Below are 14,456 nucleotides of genomic sequence, written 5' to 3'. Positions count from 1 at the left end.
ATAGAGGAAAAGTTGGTAAATTCAAAACACAAGTCTAACATAAAACTACCCACACTAACCAGATGCTCCACTACAAAAATAACAATCCAACCTAACACAAGAGGACCTGTGTAAGAATGTTATTCAAATGAGAACAAATGCACTGCAGCAACCCAAACATTAGAAAAAGAAAACAGACCAGCGATATAATATATTTTAAGTAAATAGATACTCATGCAATTTTATCAAAAAGTATCTGACCATCCAATCCAGTACAGCACAACCAATACAATCTATGAAAAAGATAACACTGCCATACATGGAAAAAAGACCCAGTGTCCCAAGTAGAAAAAAACAAGAGTCATCTCCAACGTACAGTATAAGGAGTACAACAGCCACTATTTAGAATATAAAGACAGAAGACTACTAGCAAAGAGCATCCATGAGATAACAATCAAAAGACATGATGAAAATTCATAAATTTCATGACGCATGAAGACTTCGCCATAGTATCAACTGGGAAACTGAGCATCCTAAAGACTGTTAAATCCAAAAAAGCTAGCAAATTCTTGGAAGGTTTGCACTCAGACAAATCAGCCATCAATAGGTACATAGAAATAAACAACATTTACATTCCTAAGAAACAATGAAAAAGCTAAAAAGGAAACAAAAGACCAGAACATTTCCTATCAGCAATCAATACTCAGATAACCAAACATTCAAGTTACTGTTAGCAAATTAGTAGTATAAAATAGTCTAATCAAAGAACTACCAAGGATTAAACCACACACCCCAGCAATATTTACAGAGCAAGTCACCAAATATAAACAGAGAGCAAACTCTGCCCCCTTCCAGCCCTGAAGATGTTACCTAGTCAGGTAATGAAATGTCTGCAAGCAAACAACCAAGCTCAGACTCCAAAAGTTTAATTTAGATTCTAGCATTAAGCAATAGGTTGAATTCAAAGGCCCTTTCCAACTCTTGATTCTGTGCAGTGTAAATTCATTGTCAGATTGTTTCTCTTGTGCCGGGATGGAGTTAATTATTTCCAATTAAATCTAAGTATATTTTCAGAAAGAAGAGGAAGCCAAGATACAGCACTTCTCAGCTTCACAAGCATCCTTGCTGTGCTGCAATTAGGGATGTCACAGCACCAATTGTCTTCACAACTGCAAGGCAATCTAATGGCTTAATAAACAACACTCCCCCCCCCTACAAAATGAGTGTCTACACATGTGAAATTTGCAGCATTAATTAAAAACATTATTTCTCGGTGGCTTTTGGGGATATAAGGGCACATTATGCTGCAGAAAGTTCAGCAGAAAATGTGTGTTTATGGAGGTTTGAAGCAGCACATGGTCTAGGTAGAGGTGTTTTTTTTTCATTTTGTGCTCACCAGATATTTTAGATTATAAGTGGTACTTAGAACTATGCAAGTTGAAACCAATGGTCTCAAGGGCTCAAATCTGAAGGGCAATTAGTTGGCTTCCAGACAATGATCCTAGTACTTATTAGATCAAAAAGCATCTTGGTTCTATAATCATGGGATCTTTTTCTCCCTAGCAGATTTTTTTTTCTCATAAAAACCCTCCTGAAAATATTGTTACATAGTGAAGCTAACTTGTTGATACTACACAATGAAGAAGTGTTGTATTAGAAAAACAGCATCTGAAATTATCACAGTCTTGGAAGGGTTAGGATGTGGAACCTAAACATAAACAGAAATAGTTGAATATATTCAGGTATCGTGGCATCACATCCTGACTTCCACTTTCTTCATTGGCTTCTGTGAAGAATTTTGCATGATTTTTATTAGGAAGTTAGTTAGTTAATAAACCCTCGGTGACAAATTGTGAATTTATTTATTTATGTGCTTAATAATTTGCCTTACATTTTCTTCTCAGTGAATAGACTGACAACCATTAATTGTTCTTAGCAATAGCAATAGCAGTTAGACTTATATACTGCTTCATAGGGCTTTCAGCCCTCTCTAAGCGGTTTACAGAGTCAGCATTTTGCACCCAACAACAAACTGGGTCCTCATTTCACCCACCTCGGAAGGATGGAAGGCTGAGTCAACCTTGAGCCAGTGAGATTAGAACCGCTGAACTGCAGATAACAGTCAGCTGAAGTGGCCTGCAATACTGCACCCTAACCACTGCGCCACCTCGGCTCGTTCTTGTTCTTTTAACCTGGGAATTAAATCTCCTCTTATTAAGAGCCCTGGTGGCGCAGTGGTTAGAATGCATATACTGCAGGCTACTTCTGCTGGCTGCCAGCTGACTACAATTTGGCAGTTTAAATCTCACTAGGCTCAAGGCTGATTCTGCCTTCCATCCGACCGAGGTGGGTAAAATGAGAACCCAGATTGTTGGGCACAATATGCTGACTCTGTAAACCACTTAGAGGGGGCTGTAAAGCACTGTGAAGTTGAATATAAGTGCTATATGTAAGTATATTGAACACTCAAAGCTGCTAACAATGACCCTAACTCTAACTCCAAAACATTAAGGAGTTTAAAACACAGGCTAAACATTGACATTAAAGTACTAAAATCAAAACCTTGCAAAGGAGATACAGATAGTCCTCGACTTACAACTATTTGTTTAATGAACATTCAAAGTTACAATAGCACTGAAAAATGTGACATGATCAGCTTTCACACTTACAACTGTCGCACCTTGGTCACATGATCAAAATTCAGGCACTTGGCAACTGGCATGTATTTATGACAGTTGCATGTCCTGGGGTCATGTGATTAACATTTGTACCTTTCCAACAAGCAAAGTCAATGGGGGAAGCCAGATTCACTTAATGACTTTATGATTCACTTAACAACTGCAATGATTCACTTAACAACTAAAATGGGGCACAATTCACTTAAAAGCTGTCTTGCTTGGCAAAAGAAATTTGGGGCTCAATCGTGGTCATAAGTCAAGAACTACCTGTATCTCTTTGCATATTATCTAAGCATTCAGAGCTTGGGGACACAATTAATGGCTCAAAAAAATAGGGTCTCATAAGACTAATGAGAAGATCCTTCTACACATACAAGAAAGATAGGATCTGAGATCAAGAGATCCTCAAAGCGGGCCTTTCCTGTAGATATTAACTTTCAGGCCATTGTTAGTTTTGTATTGCACTTTTCCTTCAGAAATTCAAGATAGCACGAATAGCACTTTCTCCTCTGATCCTTTGTTATCACTGTGCTAATCTTTTGATCTGAGAATAAGAGCAGTACAAAATTACCCAGAGAAATGTTGTATTTGAAGTTGGACTTGAACCAAGGCCTTCCTGATATAGGCCTTCACCAGAACATCACACTGGATTATTCATTCCATTTTTAAATATTAACTTTCCTTAAGAAACTGTTGTCAAATTCTTCCTGATATTGGGTTTAATGTATCTATTTTCCAGATTTTCTCCATGGTGAGCCTAAGCAGCTGACATACTATTTATAGAATGCTTGCTGTTGTAAGCTTTATAATAAAATAAACAAATAAGAGACAACACATGTGGGATTTCCAACCCACCACTCATCCAGATGCTAAGTAGCCTAAAACCATTTACCAAGTTCACTGCATCTCATCTTCAGAATATGCCTTTTGAACTGCATAAAGTCAAATCACCAAAAAGATAAGTACAACTTTAGTATCCAAATCTAGAGATTTCGATAAACAGCCACATGCATGATAAGACAAAGTCACCTTTTATAAGATGGACAGCTATAGGTAAATCTGAGGAATAAATAAAATTCACCTTTTCCAGGTCAGAGAGGCAGTATCACTAGAAACTGTAAAAATGAATCAAACCTGCTTCTCAGAACTATCCTGAGAAGCAAATCTTCTATTTTTGAATCACAGCTCCTTCCATAACAAACAGGTATAGTAATAATTCCCTTTGTGGTCTTGCAGATATGATAGGTACTTTCAGCAGAGAATATTCAATACCTCTACTATGTATTTATTGAAGTACTGTAAAAGCACCAAGTTCTTTGAAAGGAGACAAGGAAATTAAACAGGTAGAGAATCATAATGGCTTGTTATACATAAGTATAGTCAAAGACTAAGATGGGGAATACCATAAAGTTCATATATCCAACATCATTGTTTGTAATGCTTCTTTAACATTGAATTCAACCAAAGAGCTTGGGGTCCTAATCTAATTTTCCCCATTTTTCAACTATATTAGACTGTAAGTCCAGTTGGCTAAAAGTACTGAAAGATGCTGTTTGATATATCTAAAAAACACTAGCTTCATTAAAAAAAAACTATTTCAATCTCAGTGTTTACTCATTTAAATTGTAGCCAGTCACCCCAAATCAGTGAATGATCCATTCTAGGTGACTACTAACCATAGATTAGTTGAGAATTTCAAAGGATAAACTTTGAGGGTGAAGATTTGATGGATAAACATCCTTTGTTGAGGGACTGGAGAGAGGGAGGGGGGGAGAGAGAACTGCATGCAAGACAAGACATATCCATAAAACCCCTAATATTACTCCCCCAATCCAGTGCTTCTAAATGTGCTGGCCAACAACTTTCCTATTCTCCAACTAATAGAATCATTTTTTTTCCTTTTACACCCAGAGACGTTATGTCAGGGAAGGCTGATATTGCTGAAGAGAAAAACCCTTCCAGCTTTCCTCAAAACTGGTGCCTCCCCTTGTTGCTGGAGTATGATTTTCAGAATTCTCACCAATAGAAAAGTAGACTCCAGAATGCTGAGCTAAGACTTAACCTAGATATTTTTACATCATATCCCTGAATGTGTGATCCACAGATTCTAGCCATCCAGCCCTGACCATCCATCTGACATTTTTCAACCAAAGCTAAAATGTATTTGTTTGCTTATTTATAGCTTGCTTTTGGATGCTGTATATCCCTTCAGATTATATCCAACAGTTCAATTTAAAGCAGTGCAGATGGATTAGATGAGTGGCGGATGACCGCTTGCAATGCCTCTTACAGTGGCCACCGACAAGGGCGGGGGAACTCAGTGTCCTCCAGAGACTGGGCGTGCTGGTTTGGGTTTAGGAAGCCCAGTCATTTGCAGGCACAGGCGAGAAAAATCTGCGCTAAAACGTTTTCCTTCTTTCCCCGCACCCTCCGTTAGATGCTTCGCTATCACCAGCTAGCAACACCACCCCTTTCTACGCGAAGCAGCAGACACGGAGGCTCGTCTGTTATCACTGCAGAATGGTCACCTTGTCGGTTCAGGGGAGGGAGGGGGAGCAGACCCCCATCTTGCGCCGCACGCCTCTCTCACGCATGCACCATGTGGGCCTCCCCCAGCTCACTCCCCAGTCTCAGCCGCGGAAAAGTGGGTCAGGCAGATCGCTGCGAAGTCTAGGGTGGCGGAATGCAGGTTGCCCCCGATCCCCCCCCCGCGTTCCTTTCCCTGCAGCTATAGCCGGGGACTCCTTGGTCTCTCCTCTCCCCGCCCCCCGCGCTTCACCTTCTTCCGCATGAGATCAGCGATTGATCCCCTCCCAGAACATTAGGCGTCTCCCGTGCATCGCCGCGCCGTTTTTCACGGGGGGAGGGGGGAAAATCACTCGTTCTCCTTCTAATCTAGCCCATGGAACGGCTCTTCCTCTCCGCTGGAACCAAAAGCTCAAGAATGCGGACTGGAGGCAGGTGGGAAGGCTGGGGAACGCCTGAAGGGCGAACCCTCCATGCCACCCACCGAGTTTTCTCTGGCAATCGCTTGGGAAACCAAAACAACCCTAAAGCCCTTTTTGACAGAAATGGCTCCTTCAAATCAAAGGCCCGTGCACACCCCAATCAACTTTCCGCACAGTTCATCTCGGCCCCGGAACCTTTCGCTTTCTTTACCCCCCACGTCGGCGAATCTGTCCCATCTGCACTTCCCGCAGAGGGAAAAAACTTTCGTCTGCCTAAGCTGCATCCTTTTCCAGCAGAAAGAAGGGCGGCGTTGGAGGGGGGGAGGCATCGGGAATAGCCGCGTTTAGGGATTCAGGGCCACACCTCCCCGAGATGCCCAAGCAGCACCATTTTATCTTCCGCGCCCCCTTTTCCTCCCTCGCCTGGCACCAGCATCTCACCCATCAGAGCAAATCTCGCTTCCACTCCCCACTCCGAAAAGGGGAAGGAAAAAAAGGGAGCCAAGAGCCATCCACAGATTGCCTCCCAGGCGCCCGATTCCCCTTAAGAGCCATACGAAAAGAGCGGAGGTTAAGGTGAACCAGCACCGAGGTCGCCTCAAGGGGAAGGAAGGGATAGGAAGGCGTCTTCCACTTACGCACTGCCTCCTGCTTGGGATCCAAACTGTGTAAAATGGTTTGGACGCCGCCAATCCGGCTGTGCAGCGCCTGAACCCTGCGGTGAGTGAGCTGGATCTCGCTCTCGATTTCTTGGAAAAGGGTGCAGGCGTGCTTGGCCACATCGGAGAGTTGCCGGAGGATCCGCGAGAGAGCCACATTGCTGACCGAGCACAGATCCAAAAGCATCAGCGCCGCCGTCTCCTGGTTCTCCTTTCCCTCGGCGGGCAGCGCGGCAGCCAGCCCAGCCGGAATCTCTTCCTCCGGCTCGTCCATCGCCTCCCCGGGCTCTTCTCCGTAGCTCGCTGGCTGAGGAAGCTCGAATCCGGCGTTCTCGTTTAGCACCGAGGCGATGTGCTGCCGCCGGCACAGCCTCTGGGGCTTCACGATCCTCTTGGCGAAGGGCATGACCAAAGCCTGCAGCGGCACACTGTGTGTGGATGTCGCCGCTTCTCAGCCCGCTTCTTCCTTCCCAGCCCAACAGCCGTCCAAGCCGCGAGCCCCCGCTGTCCGGGCTCTTTGCAACCCGGCTGCGGGATCGGGGGCTCCTTCCACCGCCTCTCCCAAGCCCTTCACTTGCTAACAGCCGACATCGGCAGACGCGTTATTCCCCCATGGCGATCTTCTTCGCAGCCTGGATCCTTTCGCTTTTGGAAAGCGACCGCTGCGCCGCGTCCCCAGCCACCTTCGCCGCCGCCCGTTTATCGGTTGTTTCCCTAATCGCTCCCTCCTTCCCTCTTTCCCCTGCTCTCTGCAAGCTTCCTCCTTCTGTCTCTCGTCTCTCGCTTCCCGACACAGCTCCAGCTTTCAACGCGAGAGAGCGGGATGACTTTTTAAAAGATGGCTTGAAAACCCGGAGAAAGGAATTCGCCCAAAGCTTTTGTGAGGAGGAGCAGGCAAGCAGGAAGAGACACCCGCGCTCGCATAAAAGAGAACGCGAGAGGCATTCCCCCTCATGACCGCATGGAGTCACTGCAGATTCCGAGCAACCGTTGTGTGCCAATGCACCATCAATGGGCACCAGGAAGAAAACGGGAGGAAGGTACAGGAGGGAAGCCTTTAAAAGTTTGACAGCTAAAGCAAAACACCTTGCAAGATGGGTTCATAAAGACAGCAAAGGGTGCGCGTGCACTTAAAATAGCATGAATAAAAGACTGATGGAGGAGGATTCCCCCCACCACCAGGAATACCCTTCTCCTAGGCTGCAATCCAATCCCAGTTAAAACTAGATACCTAGAGGAATTAACAATCACCTGTTTGTGCTCTTGTATACATAAGCCTCAGTTGCCATACCCAATAACACTAGATTTGGACCATCAGAACATAAGGCTGCAACTTCTTACTGCTGAAGGGTTGAATAATGGTCAGATATAAATGAAGGAAAATCAACTCCACTTCTTCAATGGAATTAAAGAGCATTTAAAATGTCCTTCACTTGAATTGATTTCGATAGTTTTCATGGCCTTTAGTAGTCTAGCTTAGAACTTTACAATTTCTTGGATGTCTAACATCCAAAACCTGTTGAACCCACTTATCAATAGTATCCAGGTCCACATAGCAGTGGGGTAAATGTTTAGCTCACTACCAGTTTCAGCCTAAGGAGAGTGAACTCAGTGATATCTTCTTCCTGAAACCAGAGTGCCAGAATCACAATCTCTAATTCCCACCTAGCTAGTTGAGAGTTCTGATACTTGTAGTCCCAACTTCTTTCTACCACACCAGCCCAATAATAACACTGCAACAAAGATCCATGCCTCCTGAGTTTTGAAATTATTTGAATGTGATTTGTTCATGACCCAGGTCATAAATCCCTTCTTTTGAGAGGTTCACCTTTTGACAGGAAGTTCAAATTACTTTTGATACTAGTGGTGTTCTGCTCCCCCCCCCAAAAAAAAAATACTAGAAGGTACATAGAAGGTAAGGCTAAGGACATTCAATTTCAAGCCCATCCTCAGCCTGGAAAGTCAATGGCTGGCAGTTAACCCAAGCAATCTTTTGGAACTGTTTTGCAGGGATGAACAGTAAAAGGATTTCCACGTAAACCACCCTGAGCTCTTAGAAAAAAAAGAGAATATAAATCTAAGCAATAGATAATTAAATCTCACTACATGTGTATAATAATGTGGAAAACTTTTGATAGTTTTAGGAATTTTGGAACACAGAACAATAGGTCATAATAAGTACAATAAAACTGTTTCCAGAGAGATAACACTGTTAGTTTTTAGCAGCAAGACAAACAATAGAGTTTCCTGGCACAAAAGCATAAGCTATAATAAATTGCTTTAAGGGCCACAAATAAATATATATATATATATATATATATATATATATATATATATATATATATATATATATATATATATATATATATATATATATATATATATATATATATATATATATATATATATATATAATAAAGCTCCTTGTAAATCAATGATGCATGATCAATTGCCAGCAGGAAATGGATATCTGGAATTGCCCTGGAAATGTCCCCAGAAAGATATAGTATTTGAAAGCCATAATTCCTAATTAATCATTGAGGACATTTTATGCAGTGAGGAATTTTTCATAGATATGCCTCCCACCAGAGTTTTCTTATCACAGTAACTTGCAGAATGTATTGCTTCCATCAGTTGATGCTGAGACCACATCCACAGCCTTGTGCTCTCCAGTCCCTTTTGGCAGTCATCCAGCCTCCTCTAATTTGAAGGCAAATGGCTCTCCTTTTTCAAAGAAAAAGCTTAGCTGAGATGTTAACAGTATGTTTACATAATTCCCCCAGAAAAAGACAACCCTTCCTTTGTAATAACTATATTTGCTTAGTGCTATGGCCCAGGTAGCTCTTCATTGCCACACCTCAGCAGCCCCTAGCCATAAAATCATTATTTACATTTACATTACACATGCTTGTGCAAACATATGTCAGATAGCATATTAGGCACAACCTTGCTGAAGCAACACAGATCTGGGTCTACTCAGTACATAGATGAAAAATCCATTTGAATTCTTTGGGCCCATCATAGGGTTTCCCAGTTGCAGAAAGGTATCACTGTACTAACAAATGGCCAGGTTAACACAATAAGGCAAGTCAAAGCCAAAAATACATTACTGTTTTTTACTGTATTAAAAACAACAAATGTATATACAAATTATATATGTGTGTTGTATTTGTGCCGATAAATAAATAAAGGGAGACTAGTATAGATCTATTTCAAGCTATTTAGCTCTCATCAGCTAGCCATACCCTTATTGGGATTAGAACCTGTGCTGTATTACATTTTAGGCAGATGTGTTAATCCCAGTAAGTAAGGGTATGGCTAGCTGATGAGAGCTAAATAGCTTGAAATAGATCTATACTAGTCTCCCTTTATTTATTTATCAGCACAAATACAACACAAATGTAACAAAGGCAACAGTAAAAATATTGGGTTTCTGTCTGGATGGTCTCTTGTGACGAGCCGATGGACAGAGAGTGGAAGCAGTGGGCTTCCTCCCATATTTGGGCATACCAGGGTTGTAACACTTAATAAATTATATGTATGTATGTATGTATGTATGTATGTATGTATGTATGTGTATATATATATATATATATATATATATATATATATATATATATATATATATATGTGTGTGTGTGTGTGTGTGTGTGTGTGTGTGTGTGTGTGTGTGTGTGTGTATATGTGTATATGTGTATATGTGTATATGTGTATATGTGTATATGTGTATATGTGTATATGTATATATGTATATATGTATATATATACAGGTTCGAATCCCAGTAAGGATATGGCTAGCTGATGAGAGCTAAATAGCTTGAAATAGATCTATACTAGTCTTCCTTTATTTATTTATCAGCACAAATAAAAAACATATATATATATATATATATATATATATATATATATATATATATATATATATATATATATATATATATATATATATATATATATATATATATATATATATATATATATATTAGATTTTTACAACCCCTGGTAAGCCCCAATTATGGGAGGAAGCTAACTGCTTCCATCATCTGTCCTTCGGCTCGTCACAAGAGTCCATCACGACAGAAACCCAATATTTTTACTGTTGCCTTTGTTATATTTGTGTTTTTTTTATTTGTGCTGATAAATATTTATCAGCACAAATAAAAAAACACATATACATATTCACAACCCTTGGTATGCCCAAATATGGGAGGAAGTTCACTGCTTCCATTCTCTGTCCACCATAACAATTCAATACATTTAATAAATAAATACTGTTGGATTGTTTCTTTCATTCTGCAAAACAGAGGAAAGACGCTGGTATCTTAATTTCTCTATTCTGATATTGTTATAACTGGAAAACTGTTCTCAATTTAAAAAAAAACAAAAACAAATGAGGCATTCACTCTCAGTCTATCCATGCCAATTACCCACAGTATTGTTTCTAGTTGTTCTGGAAAGTTCTGTGCTTTCTGATGTATAAATATACAGTATATAATGTAAATAATTAGCTGTTACTCACTTCTCTCTTTTGCTTGCCATAATTTCATTTTGCCAATTGTACATGTTAGTTGACGAAGTTTTATATATTTTTGCTAGCTGAATTGAATGGTGTATGTGTATTTGCTTTAATTTGATTTGGACATCGGGATATACTGGGTTCAGAATAAACTGGAAATTATTCACAGTAATTTTCCAACAAAGACTACTTGGAAATTACAAACTGGTCCAAAATGCAATAGCCCATCTACTCACAGGCTGCCAGCACTGGGAACATCAATTCTGCAGGCCTTGCACTGGTTATCAAATACTATCTGGGTCCAATTTAAGGTGCTCATTATGGCTTGGCCCTTGGGTATCTTAAAGAGCAAGTGACTGCCAGCTCCCACTAGAATCAGCCCAACTCACTAGTTCTTGTATGATAAAATTATTTTAGTCCCACTTTTCCAAACTGTTAAAGACCAAATCTACAAGCCTTTCTGTGTTGGCACCAATGTTTTGGAATAATTTCCTGAGGGAATTAAGGTTAATGCTCTCATTGTTGATTCCTTAGGAAAATATTAGAAATGAAGCCATTTCTCTTAACTTAAGCATTATGTCATCTATCACTTTTCTGTTTTTTACCCATTTATATTATTCCTTTAGCTGGGGAGTTATTTGTTGTCATTTCAATCATACTGTGGATGTTTTAATTTTTGTTATATGCTGGGTAAGTCACTGAAAGTTGTTAATAAGTGGTGGTTTGCAAGTTAAATATAAATCTTCATATTTTCATATTTAGATAGAAAATTTAGATAATGCACTGTGTTCCTAGAAACTGGTTTAATAATTGCTCTGTTTTCAGCATGGAAATGTTTGTCTAACCCTATCCCTGCTCAGGGAAGTCACCACTCCTAGAAGAATGAAATATTTTGAGAAATATTTAAAAAGGCAAAATATTATATTTCCCCTAGAAGAGAAGTGGAAATCTTAAGAGAGACAGAAACTCAGAGCTTCAGCTCCCTGCCACCAGCAGATATCTGGTGCCCGTTAAGAAGGACTGGGCCAGCCTATCTACAAGAGACAAAAGACCTTCAGCTGCTGGGTAATGGGATTAAGATATGACCCTCCAGGACAAAACAGGATTATCTATCAGCAGAGCTCACCACATGACACAATCATCTGGGGACATTGCATCACCTCCAGGCTTCAACCAAACTTGATTCAAACAAACATGATCCCACATGGCCCCATGGGAGTCTGACTACAGCCAATAGGATACATTTCTTGCACAGGAACAGGAAGCTGAAGGGCAAGGTCCAAGAGAAGATATAAATAACCATCATTCTCAACTCCATGTGGTCAGCTGCACCAGGACCTCAAACCCATGTGGTCCTGTCCATCAATAAACCATCTTTCCAATCCCATGTTTCCTTTGTCTTTTTCCCCGCTTGGAACTGAACCAGATGGATATTTCTTCCAACACTGCCTTAAAATATTCTGTCCTGTCTTAAAATGAGGCCTGCAGTTACGTTGGTGAGATTTGAACTAGCTGAGCGTATGAGAGCAATAGATAATGGTAGAAGTTCTTTCCCCGCTCAAAAAAGTGGAACTGTTTATGGGTCAAGATTTAGATTTAATAGATGATGACTTCCATCAGCTGTGACTGTTAGACATGCTGTTTAAGGAAACTAAACAGTCAAATCTTGTGTGTTCTTATATGTATTTTTTTATTATTATTCTTTTTTCTATTTTTTATTTATAATTTAAATTTATTGTTTCATCATAGAAAATAAAATACAAAACAGTAAAACAAAGAAACAAAATGAAACAAAAACATACATTCAACCTTAAAAAGAACAACAACAAATATACAAACGGGAGGAAAAAGTGGTCAATTAAAATGAATATTTAACGTGGTTTAACATCCTGGCTGAGCGCTGAAAGAAAAGAAAAAGCAATAAATTCTTCTCCCCCTTTACATACATACATACAAAGACACACACACACACACACACACACACACACACACACAAGAAAAAGCAGTCAACAGGTTGAGCTAAAGATACTAATCTTCAAATCTCTCAGTTAACTATCTGTTATTATATTTAGCACATAGAAAGTCCATAAATGGTTTCCACTCTCTTCTAAAGCTGTCTATCCCATTATCTCTAATCAAAGCAGTTAATTTCACCATCTCTGTCAATTTCAAAATCCATTCTTCAACAGTCAGCATCTCTTTTTCCCCCCAGTATTTGGCAAATACAATCCTCACAGCCCTCAGCATGCAAAGGAATAGTGCCCAAATTGTTTTTCAATTGACTTGTTCATCATATCTAAAATAAAAGCTTATTATGTACTCTTGTGCTGTCATGCTAATTTTTCTGGAGTCATGTTAATTTTGGAGGTCCTTCGTTCTACCACTTGAGGCCATTTGTGGTTGAGCTTTTAATAATAAATAATTATTTAACTTCGGCATATGGTTTGCCAAATAGTTGATTTCCCAGCAGAATTATTCCTGGCCAGTAACATAAAATAAAGTCAGAAATTTTATCAATTTGTTTAATTATTTCTTTTTTACCCAGTCACTTTTAACAACTAAACAATTTCGAGACGTCCACATATCATAGGAGGTATGGAATATTAGATATGATTCACCACCTTCATTTAAGTGTATGTATGAGAAAATACTGCTACTACTGCTACTACTGCTGCTACTACTGCTGCTGCTACTACTACTACTACTACTACTTAATAATAATAGCAACAATAACAACAACAACAACAACAACAACATACAATCTCCTTACTGGTATCATTGCAAACCAAATTTATGGATACTTGGAAAGAAATAAATTGCTTCCTGTGGAACAGAAAGGATGCTGCAAAAATTCAAGAGGAACAAAGGACCAACTGCTGATTGACAAGCTAATCCTAAAGAATTCAAAGAAAAGACGAACCAAGCTGTTCATGGCTTGGATAGACTATAAGAAAACGTTTGATTCAGTTCCCCACAGCTGGATCAAGAAATGGCTGAAAATCTTTGGCATCAGTAGCAACATACAAAAAACTTCAATGAACCTCTGTAAAACGAAGCTTATAGCTAATGAAGAAGATCTGGGTGAAGTTGAAATTAAACGAGGCATTTTCCAGGGCGATTTCCTTTCACTCCTACTTTTTATACTCTCAATGCTACCACTGACAATCATTTTGAAGAAGATGAACTGTGGATACGAACTTGAAAAGAAAGGACTGAAAATTTCGCACTTGGTTTACATGGATGATTTGAAGCTGTTTGGTAAAACAAAAGCTGAAATGAATTTATTAATTGAAAGCACAAAAGAATTTAGCCAAGACATTGGTATGCAGTTTGGAATTGACAAATGTGCAACAATTGTAACCAAAGCAGGCAAGGTCACAGAAGATGATGGAATAGAACTTGAGAATGAAGAAATGATAAAGACAGTAAAACCAGAAGACGGCTTCAAGTACTTGGGGATTTTAGAGGCCTCTGACTTAATGCATAATAAAGTCAAGGAATTAACTTCAGCCAAGTACATTTGATGAATTCGCAAGATATTAAAGTCCAAATTGAATGGAGGAAACATCATAAAAGCCATAAATACCTGGACTAAACCTGTGATTCGATACTCTACAGGAATAATTGACTGGACCCAGATGCAGTTGGACAATTTGGACAGAAAAACAAGGAAGCT

General features: G+C 39.8%; 1 protein-coding gene across 2 annotated transcripts in view; it reads right to left on the bottom strand.

The window, feature by feature from the left end:
* The window catches only part of NHS (NHS actin remodeling regulator), a 295,198-nt gene extending 288,071 nt beyond the window's left edge, over nt 1–7,127 (bottom strand). For both annotated transcript variants that reach the window (XM_014062797.2, XM_014062798.2), the window contains exon 1: nt 6,244–7,127. In XM_014062797.2, the coding sequence (XP_013918272.2) occupies nt 6,244–6,670 (427 nt within the window). In that variant the 5' untranslated portion in view covers nt 6,671–7,127. The remainder of the gene's footprint in view (nt 1–6,243) is intronic.
* Between the last annotated feature and the right edge of the window lie 7,329 nt (nt 7,128–14,456).

The sequence above is a fragment of the Thamnophis sirtalis genome, unplaced genomic scaffold, assembly GCF_051295495.1.
Source record: "Thamnophis sirtalis isolate CommonGarterSnake01/CBP01778 unplaced genomic scaffold, rThaSir2_p1.2 scaffold_12, whole genome shotgun sequence".
In the NCBI taxonomy this organism is placed as follows: Eukaryota; Metazoa; Chordata; class Lepidosauria; order Squamata; family Natricidae; genus Thamnophis; species Thamnophis sirtalis.
Note: the sequence above shows the minus strand (reverse complement) of the source record. Positions and strands in the feature narration are given on the sequence as shown.